Source organism: Leptosomus discolor, chromosome 3 (genome assembly GCF_034619465.1).
Source record: "Leptosomus discolor isolate bLepDis1 chromosome 3, bLepDis1.hap2, whole genome shotgun sequence".
Lineage (NCBI taxonomy): Eukaryota > Metazoa > Chordata > Aves > Leptosomiformes > Leptosomidae > Leptosomus > Leptosomus discolor.
This window is the reverse complement of record NC_141393.1, coordinates 19,732,267-19,752,395: the sequence shown is the minus strand read 5'-3', so window position 1 is coordinate 19,752,395 and position 20,129 is coordinate 19,732,267. Positions and strand designations below refer to the sequence as shown.

Below are 20,129 nucleotides of genomic sequence, written 5' to 3'. Positions count from 1 at the left end.
TAGCGGTTGCTGGGGAAGAAAGTGAGGTAATAGAAGGAAATCAAATTTCTGTCCTGTATGGTAGCCTAGCTGCCCAACTGGTGGCCCTCCCTACCACTCATTAAAAAGGAAGCACCTCCAGACAATTTAGTAGGATGATGCTACACTGGCAACAGTCCCTGCTAAATACTAACTTCCTGATTATTATTGGGGTGCACACCCAACATTCTCATGAAATCAAGAGAAAAAGTGATTCAGTGCTTTAACGGAATAAGCTGAATAGAAGCTCAAGGGTCAAATAAAAGGTACTTTAAAGCATGAAGGTGTTCCTAATGTAGCCATCAAAGAATTAGCTATCTGAAAACAACAGATAACAGAGAACCAAACAAATGTTTGCAAGAACTATCTAGAACAGCAAGAGATTGTAGTCCTACCAGCTTTCTCCATGAACAGTAACAAAACAACAGCAGTTTTGGGGAAAAGAAGCAGGGAAAGTGCTTGCTAACTAGAGACAGACATTGGTCAGCCAGGTAATTTTTTCCAATTTTAATTAGTAAAAAAAAGAAGACATGAAATGACTGGTTATCACACTTCTACTACATACAGTAGCAGCAGCCATTTGGCATGTAGTTCCAGAGGACCAACAAGCATTTTTTCAATGCAAGCATCACCCTGAAGTAAACCGCAAAGTTAGTTATGATTCATCAATATTTTTCTGTTACAGCATTCTCTAATGCACAAGGACATACACCCATTTAAACAGAAAATGCTACCTGTCCCCTTGTTGGCAGATCTTTTACACTGTCGGGTTTAAAGAAGGTGAAGTCAATCAGAGCCTGAAACAAAGACACTGCTTTCTCAGAATGGCCAGCCTGTCTCAGAAAATGGCACTGCTGAATAAATATAGCTGTAAAGTAAAGAAGATAAAATTTTAATATTTCAAACAAAATTTGTGGCCAAGTATTTTATTACAGCCTGCAAATATACAAAAGATATACGTGAACTGCTATAGAGCATAATTGTTTTGGAATAGTATCAAAATCCAAAACACAGGAAGTAACTAGCATAAATGCACACCAAAATTGTTGTAGTTTAACCTTAAGACCTTCCACTTAAATGTGCCAAACAGATGACTTTCTATTCATGCCACACATGCACTGTCCTTGTTGATCAATGAAAGTTATACGCAACAGTCCCAACTTCAGTTTATCCAACATCTGGCAGAGTGGGGCACAGCCCTCTCTGAAGATGCTGGGCATTATTACAATTCACACAGTAAGTGATTACAACAAAAAACCTTTTTGCCTCATTTTTTCATGAGATAGTTACACTAGTAATACGTTGGTAAAATACCACTTTCATTCCAACTGTCAGCCCCATTTTCTTTTCATTTACAGAAGAACTCAATTAAGAGAAGTCTGGTCTTCCGATCAAAGTATTACTGCTTCAAAGTAGAGAAGAGTCCTATCCCTTGCTCTTAAACAAATTCCTTTGGTAATCACTGCCATATCCCTACTACACACTGAGCCTCAAGTCTCAGCTTAAAAAGGGAAGCAAAGCCCCAGTTTTTCTATTCATATATATGCAATGAGGGTCTTAAACAAAAGAGCTGAAGAAACAACAGGTATTATAAACACCTCTATTACTAGTCAGTTCAAGGACATTAGAGAGATATTCTATTACTCCAAATTACACTCAAGTCTTAACAAAACAGTGGCTGTTCAAAAACCAAATTGCTTTAAATCAGAATCTCAATTGGCTTGCAAAAAAAACCCCAAACCCAAAAATCAAGACTTAAATAATTCATTGATAGTTTTGGAAACAGTTTTTTGAAAACTATTGTTCCTTCACTAAATGCATTGGCTTTGGAGTGTTTTAAACAATGAAAATATTTAAGTATCTAGATACACATCTGTAAGAACATAGGTTAGCATCAATTGCTTAAAATAAGCATCTTAATTTTTAATACTAAGAAGTGGCAAACTATTTACTCCTTTTACTCATATTCAGATTTACATCAGATGTGTGCTCATAACAATTTGAGTTTAGCTAGAATATGCAAACTAGGAATGTAATAAAATTTTCCTGCAAAGTCAATGTCTGCTTCTGATAACAAAGACACTGAGATTTCTGAAGATATCTAAACAACAAAAAGTATGCTGAAGTGTATAACAGAATCTTCTGAGGTATTTTAACCTATTTAGGCACTGTGTCAAATCAACACTGTCCTTTCCTAGTTTCTCAGCTTTAAACAGATGAACTTTGATTAAAATAGTCTGAACATAGAGAATATCTCATCAGGACTTGCTGCCAAAAATAAATTATAGCATAAGATTTTCTGCATGATAAAAAAGAAAAAGATATTTGAAGAAATGCAAAGATCAGTGCTTTCTTTGTGGTAAAAGCTGAAAACAGCACGAATACATACTTAATTCAGTCCATGATGCTAAGACACTTCTGCAGCTGAACTGACCTAAAAGATAAGGATGTTTCTCCCCAACCAGTAGGTATAACTTGAAAAACGGGACTCCCTTTCCACAGCACAATTTCAGAATGCTTATCTTCATCTGCTTTATATTAACAGTTCCTACTAAATTTAAAATATTACAAATTGTTATCTCAAAACTTAAGTAAAAACTGATCTATAATTTTAAATTCATTTTTACCTGCTTTCTTAAATTTTAAAAAACCACCTACTTATTTCCAAGCAGATAGTACTGCATACTGAATTGAACACTAGATGGCACAGTTCACCACTATTCAAAATTAGCTCTTGTACTTTATTAGAAAGGTCAAAGGCTGAAGATACAAGCCTACCATACATCTACACTGTTACCTCATAATTAATTTGTGAAACACTTTGTATATTTATCTTAATGAACAATTTGGTAATCTTCCTAATAAGTTCCAATTCAGCCCAAGAATTAGATAGCTGAGTCACTAAAAAACCCCACCTCAGATCAAGAAGTCTCCCCACTGGAAATTTCTCCACTCCTACCATTTGAATTTCAAAGGGGAAAAAAACCCACAAACCAAAACCCAAACCCTTCAACAGTGTTCACAAACAAATCACTATAGTCTTAATACAGAACGACAGAACATTAAGAGTGGAACAGAAACACAAAGTTGAGTTCACTGTCAGTTTAACCTATACATAGACATTAGACAGCAAACGAGTATTTTGAAAAACATCAACCTAATATAGTTCACTAGTTAGAAGAACTCCATTAAAAACCCCAAATTTCTCATAGCAGTTGACAAACGGTATTTAATGAGTCAAATATGTTCTGCATAGGGAAACAAAAAGAAAGAAAAACCTTCCTGCTTGAAAAAACAGATGCTGAATAAAACATTTGTCCTGAGAAACATTCATTGTGGTTAGTCACAAAGTGACTGCAGTGTTGGAAATCAGAAACAGTAGATGGCAATTAGAAGCTACTGGGCAGTACAATATCCACCTGCCAGCACAGGATTTTTCCTTTACAGCACTTTTTCCAGTGCTTGATCCAAGATGAATCAACCAAAGACCCTAAGAGATCTGAACACCTGAAACTAATTTGTAACACAGCATCTCAGTCTATAAGTCCAGACTGGATATTGCATAACAGATAGCATCATTGCCCAACAGCAGTTACAAGACTTGGATAAAAACAGAGGTTCCTTAAGACTATGCCACACATGAAGAAATGCGGACTGCACCATAATAGTCTCCTCTAGATTTAAAACAAATTTTAAAAGGAAAAAACCCAAACATATTCATGGTGACAATAATATTTCCCCCTCCTCAGTGTATTCATAGATTAACAATCACAACAACCCCCTGAGATAAAAAAGCAAAATTGAAACGGGACAGGTTAGTTCATTTAGCTCCAAGTAAATTTAAAGCCCGTGTCAGAACAGTAAGTTTGCAGATGACACCAAGTTGGGCAGGAGTGTTGAGCTGCTCGAGGGCAGGAAGGATCCACAGAGGGATCTGGACAGGCTGGATCGATGGGCTGAGGCCAATGCTGTGAGGTTTAATAAGGCCAAGGGCCAGGTCCTGCACTTGGGTCACAACCACCCCATGCAGCGCTACAGGCTTGGGAAAGAGTGGCTGGAAAGCTGCCAGGCAGAAAAGGACCTGGGGGTGCTGGTCAACAGCCGGCTGAACATGAGTCAGCAGTGTGCCCAGGTAGCCAAGAAAGCCAACGCCGACCTTGGCCTGTATCAGCAATAGTGTGGCCAGCAGGAGCAGGGAGGTGATCGTGCCCCTGTACTCGGCACTGGTGAGGCTGCACCTCGAATGCTGTGTGCAGTTTTGGGCCCCTCACTGCAAGGAGGACACTGAGGTGCTGGAGCGTGTCCAGAGAAGGGCAATGAAGCTGGTGGAGGGTCTGGAGAACAGGTCTGATGAGGAGCGGCTGAGGGACCTGAGGTTGTTTGGTCTGGAGAAGAGGAGGCTGAGGGGAGACCTTATCGCTCTCTACAGCTGCCTGAAAGGAGGTTGTAGTGAGGTGGGGGTCGGTCTCTTCTCCCAAGTAACAAGTGATAGAATGAGAGGAAATGGCCTCAGGTTGTGCCAGGGGAGGTTTAGATTGGACATTAGGAGAAATTTCTTTACTGAAAGAGTGGTCAAACATTGGAACAGGCTTCCTGGGGGACTGTTGGAGTCACCATCCCTGGAGGTGTTCAAAAAACATGTTGACGTGGCACTTCAGAACATGGTTTAGTAGGCATGGTGGTATTAGGTCAACAGTTGGACTTGATGATCTTAAGAGGTCTTTTCCAACCTTAATGATTCTATGAACTTGTTTCTTCCCTGGATCCAGTCCAGCATCCTAATCATTTGACTAATTTTCCTTCCAGCGATAACTACATAATAAATTGTAAGTGGTAGATATATGCATACAATAAATACAGAAGCACGATCACATGGTATTACAGTTTAGAATTCTCCAACTCCCAGAATTGGGATGCTCAAGAAAAATGTCGCATCAGACTTCCCAAGTCCCTTCTCTTTTCTGGATTAAAGTAATTAATTGTAAAACTTTTGAGCAAGAGATAATTGTTTCTTTCAAAAGCCAAAATTTTTTTTTTAAATAAACATTTTTCAAAGATAAAAGCCCATCTCTTGCCTGTTGGCTGCAATTCTCCAGCCTTGACATTTGTACTGCAAACCGCTCAGCACATTAGACTTTACTGGATGTTATATCACTAACTCTCTTGGGGAAGAAAAGCATCTGCTATACCCATATTTGGTTGGAATATCTGCTTTAATTCTCAGCTAAGAAATCAGGATGCCAGGCATTTTGAAGAGAATAAAACTTCCTGTAATAGATAGGAAAGTCCTTACAGAGAACGTAGTCAACTCCTATGAAGACCATTCCAACCACAACATGAAATAGAAAGAACCTTACCTAACATAGCTTCTTCTGTGCCAGGCAGTAGAGGATGTGACACCATGCTGCCATCTTGTACAGCTGCCAATGTAGACAAACATTTTCCATAGAGACTATTGATTTTTGAAACAGAAAAGGTAGTGAACTGACTTTGACAGAACAGGAGATATTTCTTCCACAGCTCTGGATTATTGGGATGTAAGAAAATTAGCTTCTGCCATTCTTTGATCAAAGCTGGTGGTTCCCAGAATTCTGTGCAGAGCCTCAGCCTGGCCAGTTTCAGATCAACATTACTTGGATTGCTTTCAATTGCCCTCTCTAAAATAGCCAGTTTCTTTTCTAAGATTAACTTCAGTGATTTTCTTCTTACTTCCTGCTCTCCCTTACTGGCATAAGGGCTCGGTCCTCTCATTAATTCATCCTTAAAACAAAATAAAAAATCATTACAAGATTAGGAAGAATCATCACTAGGATTATGAGAAAAATGCTGACATTTGTGAAGATGAATTAACAGCTCATTCGTCAACAATAGAAGATAAACAGTCCTAAACAACTGAAACTACAATATAATGTTCCTGTATTTATTACTTATAACAAGCAATCAGGTCAGTCAGAACACATACCTGAAAAGAAACAAATTCCATCCAAGCATTAATATCTCTTGGGTTTTCTCTGACTTTCTTGTTATGTTCTTCCACTTTTGTCATTAGAATGGAGTTAATGTTTATCCCAGGCTCTTGAATTGTTTGCTGCATATTTACAGGCTCATGGTCAGCACTCTTGCACCCTTTTCCTTGTAGCCACACTGTAGTTGATGGATCATAAATCCCAAGAGGATTTACCTCTGTTGTATCGGAAGGATCATCAGTTTCTATTTGGGAAACTGGTATAAAAGCAGTCGGGTCAGACGGAGAACTTTTATTGCAAACAGGAATCCCATCTGTGTTCAGCATCTTCACATTATCCTTTGTGAAGTAGCGCTCAGGTCGCCTCTGTAATTGCTTCCTTTTTGATCCAGAACTGTCCCAAGTTATACACTGTTTCTTTGCATCTATGCCAAGACAGGACTCTCCCCTCCTTTTATATCTTAGAAGGAAAAATACAATTAAATGTCTTCTAAAATACACATTAGAAAAAGATACCTCTTTTTTGAAAGAAAGCATGTAAAAAGTACTTTAATTTAAATTGACCCAAATAATGTATACATAGACCTTCAAAAGTTTTAAGAACTTGGTAACTTTCTCCTTATTTAAGATTTCAATTTACGTATTTTTTCAGTGCCATCACAACTGTTACTATCATATTAACGTTCCACTGAATTCAACAGTATCTGTCATACTCAGCAGAAGAAAGAATTTTTTTCTTCTATCACTTTAAGCCATGTAGACAAACCTGGAGAAAGAACAACAGACACCATTATTTAAGGCTATTTAGAGTAGATTATTTTTAACTGAAAAAATCAGACACCAGTAGTTCAGTAATATATTTTTGTATCCCTAAGCCTCTATCCATTTTATATGCCAAGAAGTGGGTGAGAGTGGAAAGGAAAGAGAGACCAGGTTCACAAAGGCCACAATAACCCTACGGATTAAGAAAGGAAAATACCATCTTAAAATATTACCAGGAATGTCATTTCAGTGGCAGACAGTGACGTGCAATGCTAAAGTAACACTTTTCATCTCAAACAATAGCTGACAACTCAAAGGTGGCAGAAAATTGGAATGCATTGTAACCAGGCAATTTTACTGCAAAGCTATATACAGTACAAAAATAAAACCCATAAATCCTTCCTCCTCCACAAATAATTACTTTTTATATATAGTAAACAATTTTCCTTGAGAACACCAAGAAGTAAGTGTACATACATAATGCACAAGCCCAGTGTAGGCTCCTTTAGATGTGCTTCTCCCTTAACGTGGGGAAATGTTCTGAAGGACAACCAAAGCACCAGTAACCCACTAAGGATGCTGAATATGCAATTTCATCTATACTCATTTGAAATGTAGCAATGCATAAGATAGATATCCTTTAGTACAAAGCCTGGGTGATCTAACACAGAACCTGTTTGCTAAGAAAGTACCCGTATGGATTTTTGCAAGGATATCAAACTACTCAAGTAAGTAAACCTCTTGACATATGTAGTATGAAATAATGAGTACTTTCATTTCCCTTTCAGACACAGGAACAGAACTACAGAGATCAAAAGGGGCACTCGCCCAAAGATGATCTATAACAGAACCTGTGATTTCTGACCTCAATATCACACTTTTGAATCTGCCCCATGCTGCCACCTCCAGATGGCAGTTCTACAAGTTCACATGCCTGCAGCCTACTACATGGAAAATGTTTTTAGAAAAAATTTAAATCATGCACTTTATTCTCATTATTTCATGGCAACTTTTACCTTTTAAAACAGTTATGCCCGATGCAAAGTCAAATTTTGAAAGAAACTATTCAGTTATCTTATTTTCTCATCTTTTACATAAAAATTTCACAGCCAGACTCAAGTTAATGAATCTTGAGATAGTGACTCTGTGAAAGTTTGAATACCAATAGAAACCAACATATTGTACCTTGCTATGTCCCCTCGATACAGGGATTTGTAGGCCCAGTTTGCAGGGTCTGGTTTCTTGTCTATTCTGAAGGTTTCTGCTGTGAAAGCCTGGATATCATCAAGCCAAACAAAGCGATTGCTGGTAAGATTGCAGGTTTTCTTGTCTAGACTACAGAAAAGGAGAAGTAGTATATTCTAAGTATTTATGCACATATCCAGCATTTACAAACCCAGTAAACATTGCATTTCTGTAGTTCATAACAATTTAACTTACTCAAAGTCACGGTACATGATCCATTATTGCAAAGTTGACTAGTCACAGGCTCAGAAAAAACCAACTAGAAATACATTAACAGGACCATCAAAACAAAACAGAAACACTCCTTGCACTTCCAAAAGTTGGATTTACAGTTATGAAAGGTAATAATTGATTTAACCAATCAATTGCTTGGCAAATTATAATCTAAAAGCCATCTATTACTACTTCTAAAATTTACTTTCGCCTTAGTAAGATGCCACAATTAAGAAAAAGTGGATAATCTGTAAAAAGGTTACATTGATGAGCTGTAATTATACCCATGCATTTGATAAAACAGTGTGCATTAAAGTGGTTTATGGATGACAGTTAAACAAATGAACTTAAAGTGGAAATTGCCACCTGCCTCCAAACTGTAGGCAACTATGAACTTTCAATGTGAATTCATGTTACAAACATGTAACTTAGTAAATGAGTGTTATAGTCTTGAGAAGCTTTCTAAAATTTCACAAGACCTATTGTATTTAGAGGAATTTTGTGGTTCAGGTCTCAAAAACAGTCTCCTGAAAACTCAATATTCTCTCGGTATCAACAATTTATGGAAAGAAGTAAAAATGGACACCCTAAAAGAATTTAAACCCTGTCATTTGTGCAAAGCACTTGATGGTTTGCCCAAATGACACTCTACCAAACAGCTGATGAACCAGGTTCAGCATGTAAGTCCATTCCATCCAGCCCAGACACCCTTCCAGCACAGGCAAGAGTAAATGGGCAGAGCAGAACAGTCTTAGCATCCCAATGATTTTCACTGTGTTTCCGCACAGCCAAGTAAGCCTCAGCCACCACGAGCCAACAACAGTCTTCATAAGGAAGGAGGCGAGTGTAGCGAGAGGCATCAGGCAACACCTCCAGTACCACTGCCATTCTTCCACAGGCAAACAACGTTAAGATCCCTTGGCACAGATAGATGCCCACAAGCCTGCGCTCTCAACTCCTGGTTAACCTACCTTGTGAAAAGTAGTGAACTGGGAGAAAGTCAAGGACTGCCTGGACTACGCTCAGCTGTAACAACAACTCCTCAATGTCACCAAATCCTCACTCTGTCCCCAGGAGCAGCTGCACTGCTATGAATTAGAGCCAGAGCTCCTGATGCTAAAGAAAAAGCCGGAACTAGGAATCAGAGAGGGAAAATGGCTGCTCAGACTAGCAAACATGATGAGAAACTGGGAAAGGGGACTTACACAGCCAGTTAGATTGGGCTACTTTGAATGAAATTATCAAAAGCCAACAGACTGAGCACAGCTAGGTATGCCAAACTTGAATACCCAGTGCGTTCACAGAACCTCTTTTACTGCTTAAAGATCACACTAGTCACTTACATACCTATTTTCTTGTTCCACAAAAAAATTACACCTCCACTAATTACACAGTACTTTAGAGCTCCTAGGATTAACAAAAAAGATCTAGCAAAACAATTTCAATTATTCAAAAACCCATCTAGATGCACCATGAGCAGGAAGTATGAAGCACACAGCATGGAGCAATAAATGGCCGGACATAAAAGAAATGTTAAATCATACAGCAAACTTTGTCTTAATATGGAAAAAAAGGAAATGTTAACTTTGTGAGGAGGAAGTTGTACTACAATGCAAACACAGCTGTATATTAAGACTTCTGCACTAATTAAGAACAATATTTAATGCAATCCCTCTCCAAACTCTCCCGAAAGAAGATCCATGAAAGGAAACAAGATGCTTACAAAACTCAACATAAGCCTCTATATGTCTTTGAAAATATATTTCATTACCACTACCATGCTTTGTTCTGTAGAACAGTACTTCACAGAATATTTTAGTCACAGTGTTTCAGAGATGATCGAACAAGTGGTTCTAATTCTATTTTCACAGCTTTGAAAGCAGGTTTAGTCATATACAGCTTAGAAAAAAAATGACCCACCAGTGGTAAGAATTTCATTCATAAAGTTGAAGAGATAAGTACAAGAACATAATGAATTTACATCTTGCATAGTATTAATAAATACATACTTTGCTGCGGCTTCCTTTTCATGATGTCTGCCACTTCCTGCACCTTCGTCCTTGATGCGCTTAGTGTCCAGGTCTGATTCACTGCTACTGGCATCCCCTTTGGTTTTCTTTTTTGTCTTCTTATAGTGGTGATGCTTTTTTTTTTTCCTTTTTCTTTTCTTACTTGACTGTTTCAGACTCTCATCTGTATCACTTTCCCCTGACAACTCTGATCTTGAAGCAGTCCTGCTTTGAAACAAGTATATATATCTATATATACCTATATATTTAATAAAGAAATATCACCATAATAAAGTTCAGAATCACTTTACCCTTTACCTTTAGTCTCCCTATATTTCTGGAGAAGAAAGTTAACAGCAACACATACAATGAAAGTGATATAAATCCTCATTAAATAACAACTGTATTTTTTCAGCTGCTGGAATTATTGACAATCAATCTTAAAATTTTAATTGTCAAAGGCATTTTGATGTGTGAACTCTACAAATACCCATCTGTCATCATCACCCAGTTAAAGAGGACTGAGCTGATAAAATGTCCTAACTTTGCTAAGACAGCTTAGGTCAAGCTGAAAGGATGAGAAATCTTTCAGCGTGACCTGCGAAAGAAAAACGTCTGCACTTTCTTTCCTTGTTTCTTTATGATTTACATAAATATCAAAACCATACATTTAAAAATCACTTCCAGATTAGAAATTAAAATCTCACCAATCAAGGAACAATTTTTGATGACTACTGAATTAATCTTATCATATAATATAATGTAGTAACAAACACTACGTGCAACAGACAACTGACTTACTGAGAGATCATGTAAAGGACATATTTTTGGCAAAACACATATATATCATTGTACATACTACATATACACTCATACTTAATAATCAACTGAAAAAATGGAGGTCTTCTCTAACCCTTAATTAAAGCACAAGCTCTTTTTAAACAGTTTTTCTGCAATCTTTCAATAAAAGAAAGGAGTGACAAGTCTCAGTATTCTTAGTATGTCAATAAAAGAAAACGCAGCATTTCAGAAGTAAGACACCTCAAATAAAACCCTCAGACAATTTATTTAAGGGCACTAAGAAAAAAGAAGCCATGGGAGAACCATTAACAGGCCTTAAAACAAACACACACACATTCCTCCAAACCAAAAATAAAACACAAAACCAACCCAAAACTCCCGAAAACCCACCGTGTGTTAGTAATCAGTTTTTGTTGAACTGTACCCTAGTAACAGGCAAAAAGATCAAACATTTCTCTGTACACTATTTTTTGACAAGTTTTTCATAGATTAATTAAATATGGCGTGTTTACTATGTCATTCTGGCTGAATGGTAATTTGTAAATTCCTTAGTTTTATGACAAAGTCCTGAAAAGTTCTGAATAAATATAAGCAGAATATATGACTGATAAACAAACAGTGATTGCATTTCAATCACACAAGACGTTTAAATGTAAGAATAAGTGTACAGAAAGATGTATTCAGCTGTGATTGTTATTACAAAGAAATTCTTTATCATGACCACCAACAGTCATTGCAAACACAGGGAGCTTGTATCAAATTAAAAGTAAACTTGGCAATCACAACTTGATTCCATTATTAAGTGCTAGATAAATATCTGCTAAATATCTCAAGTATAGCAACTATTCTAGTGAAAGTATTAAAACTAGTTCTTCAGCAAACTTGGCTGCTAAAGCTCATTTCTGTAAAAGAATATAATCACCCACTTTAGTGACCAGCATGTTCTACACAGCCACACAACTTGATACATGTAATATTTCATTAATTCATACCTTCAACTAGTTTTCAAAAAGTAAAAAACTCAACTGTGAAATGGCTGATTGAACTGGTTTTCACAGAGAAAGCACAAAGATGATGCTTAATCTTTACATTGTTTCAAGGGTCACTTAGGACATTGAAAAGCTAATGAAGAACCATGATCACTCAGTTGCCTTTCCATTCTGAAATACCAATGATCTAAATGCAGCTGTGAGAAAAAGAAAATGGCAATCTAATCGTATAATTTCTCATTATTTCAAGTTAAAGGACATGGAAGCATTATTCATACTTTTATATATGACTCAGTTCAGGCCTTTTTAAATACTGAACAGTGGAACAAAAAGCAGCCCTAAAAGCTCCTGATTTTGGTCTCACATAACAAAAGACAAGCAGGACAAAGAAAGAGGCTATTTTAAAAGAAACTGAAGTATATTCTACCTTACTAGTGGTGATTTTTCAGGGATGAGATTTGCAACTTCCGTAGTGCGCTGATGCAGTAATATTGCATCTTCCGTAGAGAAGCTTGGGTTACTAAGCCAGTCCAATTCTGCAGGTAGAGAAAAGTGTGAGATCAATACAAATTAGTTTGCTGTGCTTTTTAAAGCTGGGGGTTAATCTAGTCAGCAGACAGCTAAATTCACAGCAAATGTCACTAAGTCATGTGTAATAACTGAGCATATTGGAAAGCAGTCCATGAAATTTCCATTTAGCAGAACAGTAGGTTGTAATGAGGCAAAATATTTACAAGCTGGAATCTTCACCTGCCATCAATTTAAGCTTTAAAAACCCCACTATGTAATAATACTTAAAAGTTCATACTGAAAGCAGGTAATATGCTTCATATACTGCTATATACCTTAAAAAAACCCAAATCTGACCAATATTAATTTTTACCACCTAAAAAATTCTAACTTTATATATTTATATAGTATATAAATAATGTTATATATGCATAATTATAGAAGATCTTCCAATGTATCTTCATATATTTTGTATTATATAACCATATTATATACAATACAGCTTTTTACATAAAGAGTAAAATTGACAAAATTTCAGAAAGGCATAATTAAATGAAAGATGTAGTTAACAAATGCAATAGAACTTACGTAAACTTACAAAAACATACTTTACTCACTGTATGGAAAATATTTTTAACACGATTTTATTGATAGGGACACCCATTACTGACAAGAATACACAAATATTTTCAACAAGGTCAAAACCCATCACTGGATGCTCAGTTCTCTAACCACCAAAATACCGCTAGACTTTGAAACAGAGTGAAAAAAGGCTAATTGATGCTCATTTTGATATATTAGTAAGCATTAAGCATTCTGCATCTAGACCTCAGCCATTTCAGGCATCAGATAAGATCAGATACCAACAGGATGTAGAGTGAGAATTTTTTGCCATAATTTTACTGATATTAAAACCTCTATAGCAATTTTCCTAGGTATTCTATTTCCAGATTTTTTTTAAGTATGTGACATTTTCTAACATATTAAACCACGAATGTTATTTCGGATAAGCAAAGACTTTAACAGCAGCCTCTGTGGTGCCAGACCACAGGAGATAACAACAGAGGAACAAATTTGGTCTCCCTGCCCGTTCTCCATGCTCTTTACAACCATTTTTGCCTCGGTGTTCTTCCTGTCACACTCCTGTCTTTGTGCTTTTGACTACACTGACCTCTTCCAATCCTTAAATAGCACGAACTCATTGTCTGCCAAGCCATACATCTCTCCTCTTTCTAAAGTATTTCTTTAAAAGACAGCTCTTCATACCAAAATTCTTTCTTCTGTCTCATGTCCCTGAATTGTTGTCCACAAAAGGATTTAAAATGGATCAGGCTGCAAAATGGTTTGTTAACCTAAGTTAAATCCATCAAGAAGTACATAGAATCAAGCAAAGCTCCAGGTCCTGTTTCCCAAGAGACTGCCCCTGCTACTAAAGGCCACACGGGGAGGGCCACCTTCCCTGCGTCCTCTTGAACCTTCACCTCTGTGCAGAGGAGAACCCACAATTCGTGGCACTGTCAGCACCACAACACATTTCCCCCGAGTGCCCCAACCAACACTGCCACGCACCATTGCCCAGCTCACCAAAGGGTAGGACAGAGACTGAAAAATAAAAATTCAGCCATATAATAATATGGGTATTATTGTAACCTTCCACCTGGCAACCAGAATCACCAAACCTAAGGCAAATACACTACCCTACTTTGTTGCAAATCAACATGACACTCCCCTCCCCTCCCCTCCCCACCCCCCCTTACAGGAAAGTACTTAAAATGTATCAGCGTAAAATTAGAATAAAATTTGAAACCTTAAAACTGTGATCCTTACCTGCCTATTTAAAATATGATAAAAATCTACTATTTAATTTAATCCACCCTGGCACAAATTTTAATTGTGTGTCTATGATTCTAAAACTGTAATTCTACCACAAAGCATTCTTTCAAAGCCTTTGGTGAGCTTAAAGGAGAAAGATTTATGGTGGATAATATCCAAGCAACATTTCACTCGCCTATCAAAATAATTATTCCCCCTGTGGGGAATAAAGCGTTATGTAACAATAAGTTAATTTCTTATTTCGATCCTGTAAGAGATGTATTGAGAACCAATTTAAAATCTGAATTACTTCTAAGAAGAATTGTATTCAGTACTTTCCATGAAATACCAAAATTTTTCTCATGGATAATTCTGTACCCATTACATATTTAAAACACACAGAAGTTAAATAAATGCATTCACCTGATAACTGCATAATCAAATTGGAATTAATAATTCAACATATGTCATGCAGTACACCAAGTGCCACTTTACACCTGAGATTTTTGAGGTATATTTCTTAAATGCGATATTGATTTCAAAAATTATTATCTCCTTATTCAGTTATTTCTGCTCATTTTGGTAATGAAGATGGGGTGTAAAGGAACGCAGGAGTGAACTGCAACCCTGCAATGTTTTTTCACTGGTCACACTCTGGTCTTCCTTAAACAGATAAATTCAGAGAAAGTACAATGGTCCAGAGCTCTCCAGATTTCAGTAAACATAACTAATCTGTGCATAAAGCCTTTTTATTTTTTTACAGAAATAAAGGAGACATTTAGCTCCCTTAAAAAAAAAAATCCATCGTTGTTTTGATTTGCATCCTACTACCCAGATCTACCTAACAAAACAGAAACTTACTGGTTGGCAGAGTCTCTGGTGTAAAGGTGTATCACATAACAGCACAAACCTGAAACTTATTATATCTGACTATTATATCTGTTCCAAAGATATACAAAAATCATCTCATTTGTCTTTGGCCAGATATTCAACAACATATTTCAGGCATGCAGATGTTCTCTGCGGCCTTTGAGCTTCCCTTCTTTTTAATAAATTATTGTTCCTTTTTGTAATGTGTACTAAATCATTTACCAGTTATTACTTTTGGTAGAAATAAATTTATTTCTAAATAGGTAAGTTCTGTATTGATTTGAATGAAGACTTATGGTTCAAAAATCACCTGAAATATGTTAATACTAAACCTCATGGCACTGGGTTACGTTTTTTTAAAAAGTAAGCTCAAAGGCAGAAGTTAAATAATTTGCCTTCAGTCATACAGTGTAATTGATGACAAAATTCAGAAATGAAGATTTACAATATTCATATTGTTATGAAAAAAGTCTATGTTTAACTTTTAACATCTTGATCTAAAGTCTCTTAAAATGCTGTTTGCATCAAAACAGGCTTTTCATTGATTTTAAGGTCCTTAATACTTTCACTAATAATTTAATTAATATCAGGTCCTGCGAAGATTAACGCAGATAATACATTTTTTAATATTATTCATCAGTGCAAACACTGGCCAGCCCAAACTAGGGAAAAAATGTTTGCATACAACAATAAGTATGCTAAAGTTTATAACCTTGAGCCTTACGGAACTACAGTGCCAAATAACTTCCAAATGGAGATACAGAGCCTTAGCAGTACTAAGAGCTTCAGTCTTAAAAATTTAAAAATAGAAAGCAACTGATCATTTCTTCTTTAAATTGCATTATTGATCACATTGGCAAAATGAACACAGCATCAAACAAACAAAGCAAGCAATAAAGCTCCAGCTGTTTTAGAAGACGCAATAAAACACAGGGCTGACCAATCACATACATTTCCCTAACTTTAAACAGAAGTGGCTACACCTGAACTGGCAGAAGAGTGGCAAGCAGTTATCTTTACATTTCTCTGTTTAAAAAGCTGTTCTAAGACCAGAACCCACATTCTTAAATAAAAGGAGTTGGCAAAATTTTCATTCCTCTCCTCCTCCCAGCAAATTAATCCTGCAGCTCACAAAAGGATGAGGCCTGGATTTCTGAGTTGTGTCCTCCACGCTTTACACTCCCCACCGCTGCCACAGCTTCAGGAACTACCTGGGTTCTCTAGACCCTTCTACAGTACTTTGCCTCAGCCCCTAATTATTGGCTGGGCAAGAGGCAGCCTGTGCTGTGTCAGATTGTGATCTCCAGAGATGTTTATTAGTTGGCCGATGTACAGATGCTCATGGCCAAGCCCATCTATCCTGGTAACGGTTCAATTCACATTACAGCCTCTCTCGCAGCAGTGGCACTTTATCTAGATTTATCTTTCCTAAACAAATGTAGATTTTCATAGGCCTCCTCTGCTATTGCCATTTCTCTTTCCCACCACAACACATTTGACTGAAAGGGTTAAAACTCCTGAGGAGGAAGAGAAGCTATTGAGGAAGTAGGCCGGCAGGCAGATGCACAGCAAGCACACAGGAGATATATTTCCACGGGAAATTTGTCTTAAATATAGCAAAATAACCTCTATTATCACAATTAACTATTAGAAACAAACTTCCAAAATGTCATTTTGACTTAAATTCACGTGAAAGTATCTGTTATTCCCTTACAGATGTCAAGTCACTCACTAACTTGGTCCAATACAATCACAATAGTGAGCACAAGCAGAATAAGGTTTATTTTTTTATATTTTAAATTATTGTTTTAAGGCCTCCAAGGAAAACTGGCTTTGAGAAACAAGAGTCATAAACAGTAATCCCCTGACGGTGCTGGTAGCTTGGTTTTACCTGAGCAGATGAGATCAAATTGCATTTTCAAAACACTGAAGAATCACGCTGCAAGAACCAACCCCTGTAGCACAGTCAATATGCCTCTGTAGATACATCAGGGAAATGTTTAGAATTCTCCAACTACAGTATTTTCTGAACAATTTAATCAAACTGACCTAATATGCTGGAAAGAACAGAACAATTTTTTCCATTACACCACATGCAAGTCCAAACCTCCTCGTAAATAATCTCCAGTGAATCAGTTAGCTGGATACAAGCATTTCAAACATCAAAATGCATTTCAAACTTTAAAAGTCTACCTTTTCAATTGTATGTTATTTTTTCTTGTCAGATGTCTCAAAAGCTTATAATTTTCACAGACCAGATTTATGTTCTTAAAGAACATAAAGAATAAAAGATGTAAAAGACATCTTTTGTGATAATGTGCATGTACGTATTACTGTTCTGCTCTACCATCCACATTTATGGGCACAACAGTATGAGCAATCCAATGGTATTCTTTATATATCTTCCCAAGCAAAAAAAAAAAAAATTTACAGTGCATGTCTACAGAGACAATTTTTAAGAGTTATGCAAAGCCTTTTGTCGCCTCTCGGAAACCTGAAAATCTGCTTTCAGCAAAATCACTGCATCGTCTTACCAACAGAACAGTTCAGACTGCAAACAGTGCTGTGCATAATGCTTACTACTATCAGTAGGGTTAATTATTACCACTGCTCTGTTCATGGCTACTCATGAATTTCTAATTTACCTTCTACCAAAAACTAATTAAGCTTGACAACATAATTGTAAGAAACCATACACAACATTACTTTGCACTCTAGAGGCTGCTGCAACTCAGCAATCTAGCAGGACAGAAAGAGTGTACAGCAATACTTCTGTTTCAGGCAACACATATTTATAAATGGCTTAGGAAGGTTTGTAAGAGTATGAGAGAGGTGGTTCGAGGAATGAAGCATGGCCAGCATATTTACATTATTACTTCAACTTTTATAATAAAACTATGAAGTAGTCCTGAATGACTGCAAAAGACACCTCAGTTTTGCGTACGTTAAATACAACATATTCTGTGATCTCTGTATTATGATGGACCTTGGCTTCATATCAGCTCTGAGGAAAGAGTCATCTATCAGAGAGATACTAAAGCTGCCCATCAAGTTCTCAAGTTCTCACAAGCTGAACATGTGAAATCTGATATATGCCACCGTAAATGTGCTTCTGAGTTAATACTTAATTTTTATAACTTACACAATATTGGCTAAAACAGAAACCAAACAAATTATGTTCCTTAAAGTTTGTCAATAATTCTCGTACAAAGAACTTGCAGTAGACCAAAATGTAACTCATAAACAGTGCTAGTAACTGAAATCTAGATCTGAAAGTCAGTCTTAACATCTTTTTCTGTGTAATTTGATCTTCCAGACAGGCGGTCTGCAGTGACACAGACTACACGTAATAAACCTAAAGGCTAAATTCCCAGAGTTTCGAAATATAAGCAAGGTCTTACGACTAGAGAATTTTACTGTACCTCTGCCTGGCAGAGCAGCTCCTCTCTTCCCAGAAGCTGTAATTTGGGATCTTATTATGTCTCCAACTCCCTGCACCAAGTGTCCTTACCAGAAAGGCTCCTAAACGTGGCTAAACACCTCCGTATTGGCAGGTCGAGTACCAATAGCTGCAGTGCCATTAGGGAGTAATGCACAACCGGTTAGAAGGGGAAGCGAACCCCAGCCTGTATTGCTAAAGCTTCAAAAACTCGCCATGCTGACGGGAGCACATACACAGTGAATTTAGCCTAGGTAAACAATCCTCTTAGTGTTTTCCCTTGCTGTGGTGTCCAGAGGATGGGCAGACTCAAGGGTAGTGGAAGCTGGCAAGCAAAAAGCATGGTTCAAAACATCTCCCTGTAGAATTAACAAACGTTGTGCACACTTCAGAGTTTGGCAATACATCCCATAGGGTTCTTTTCTCATTTAATAAAATAACTTGGTAGACAGCAACCACAACAGTCAAAATGACAAACTGAATCATAACCTTCTAAAAATATATTTTGCAACTAAAATTTGGCTTAATACACAAGGGAATGAGAAAACACTTTTTAAGTTATCCAAGGGTAGTGGCAAAAAAAAAAAACCAAAAAAAAAACAACCCACCAAAAAACTCCACCACGTCGTTTTTTGCATAGAGCAAACCTTCACCACACACGAGGTCACCATACACGTGTATTTCAAAGCGCCCACCAGCAGGCATCTGGAAGCAACCTGCACACACCCGAGGACGCGCCAGCGGGAAGCCGGCACCATTACCGCGGGACTGTCCCCACTTGGGGCTCTCCCCGGAGCCACTGCACGGGCGGTAACTCTGTCCCTCCCTGCGCTAACCTCACCCCGGCCGCGCCCCCCGGCCTCCGCAGCCCCCGGCCACAGACCGCGGCTGCCGGGGTGCCGGGCCCCAGCGGCAGCGCCGCACACGCCGCGACTCCATGGCGGGGGCGGGGCGCGCCCGGTCCGCAAGGCGGGTCCGCACGGGCGGGCCGGGCTATCCGGAGCGGGCCCGGCGGGGAGCGCGGGAGGGCCGGCGCGGTGCGCAAGGCTCTGTGGAAGCGGAAGGGCTTCCCGAGGGCCGGGCCGCGGAGGGCGGCTGGGGGAAAGAGGGTTCTCCCAGGACTTTACCTTTCCTGGAGCCCTCGCTGCTGCCGGTTGGGGGCTCCCCGGGCTCGGCGGCACCGGCAAAAGCCGGGAACAAGGCCATGTCTCAGCTTTCCGCCACTACTACCTGCCCAAACTGCCCCGCGGAGCGGCGGGGCAAGATGGCGCCGCGGCGCCGAGCATACTGGGAGGTGTAGTTCGTCCTCCCCACCGTCCAAGATGGCGGCGGGGCCTGGTGGGTGATGAGGGAAGAGAGGTTGAGTGCTGGGGTTGCTGCGGGCGTTCTGCCTCTTTCAGGCCTCCGCGTACCTTGCACTTTCCGCCGCCGTCACTAAGGGGACCGGAGGAGGGAACTGCTGGGGGAAGAGGAGGGGATGGGGTTTCCAGAGCCAG

General features: G+C 38.4%; 1 protein-coding gene across 2 annotated transcripts in view; it reads right to left on the bottom strand.

Moving 5' to 3' along the window:
* The window catches only part of NRDE2 (NRDE-2, necessary for RNA interference, domain containing), a 35,552-nt gene extending 15,712 nt beyond the window's left edge, over positions 1-19,840 (bottom strand). Inside the window, exons 1-7 of one of the 2 annotated variants that reach the window (XM_086462123.1) lie at positions 19,761-19,840; positions 12,430-12,538; positions 10,213-10,440; positions 7,931-8,080; positions 5,981-6,443; positions 5,376-5,778; positions 753-886 (exon numbers count right to left, since the gene is read on the bottom strand). In XM_086462123.1, the coding sequence (XP_086318249.1) occupies positions 753-886; positions 5,376-5,778; positions 5,981-6,443; positions 7,931-8,080; positions 10,213-10,440; positions 12,430-12,538; positions 19,761-19,839 (1,566 nt within the window). In that variant the 5' untranslated portion in view covers position 19,840. The remainder of the gene's footprint in view (positions 1-752; positions 887-5,375; positions 5,779-5,980; positions 6,444-7,930; positions 8,081-10,212; positions 10,441-12,429; positions 12,539-19,760) is intronic. The other variant, XM_086462122.1, reaches the window with a different exon arrangement.
* Between the last annotated feature and the right edge of the window lie 289 nt (positions 19,841-20,129).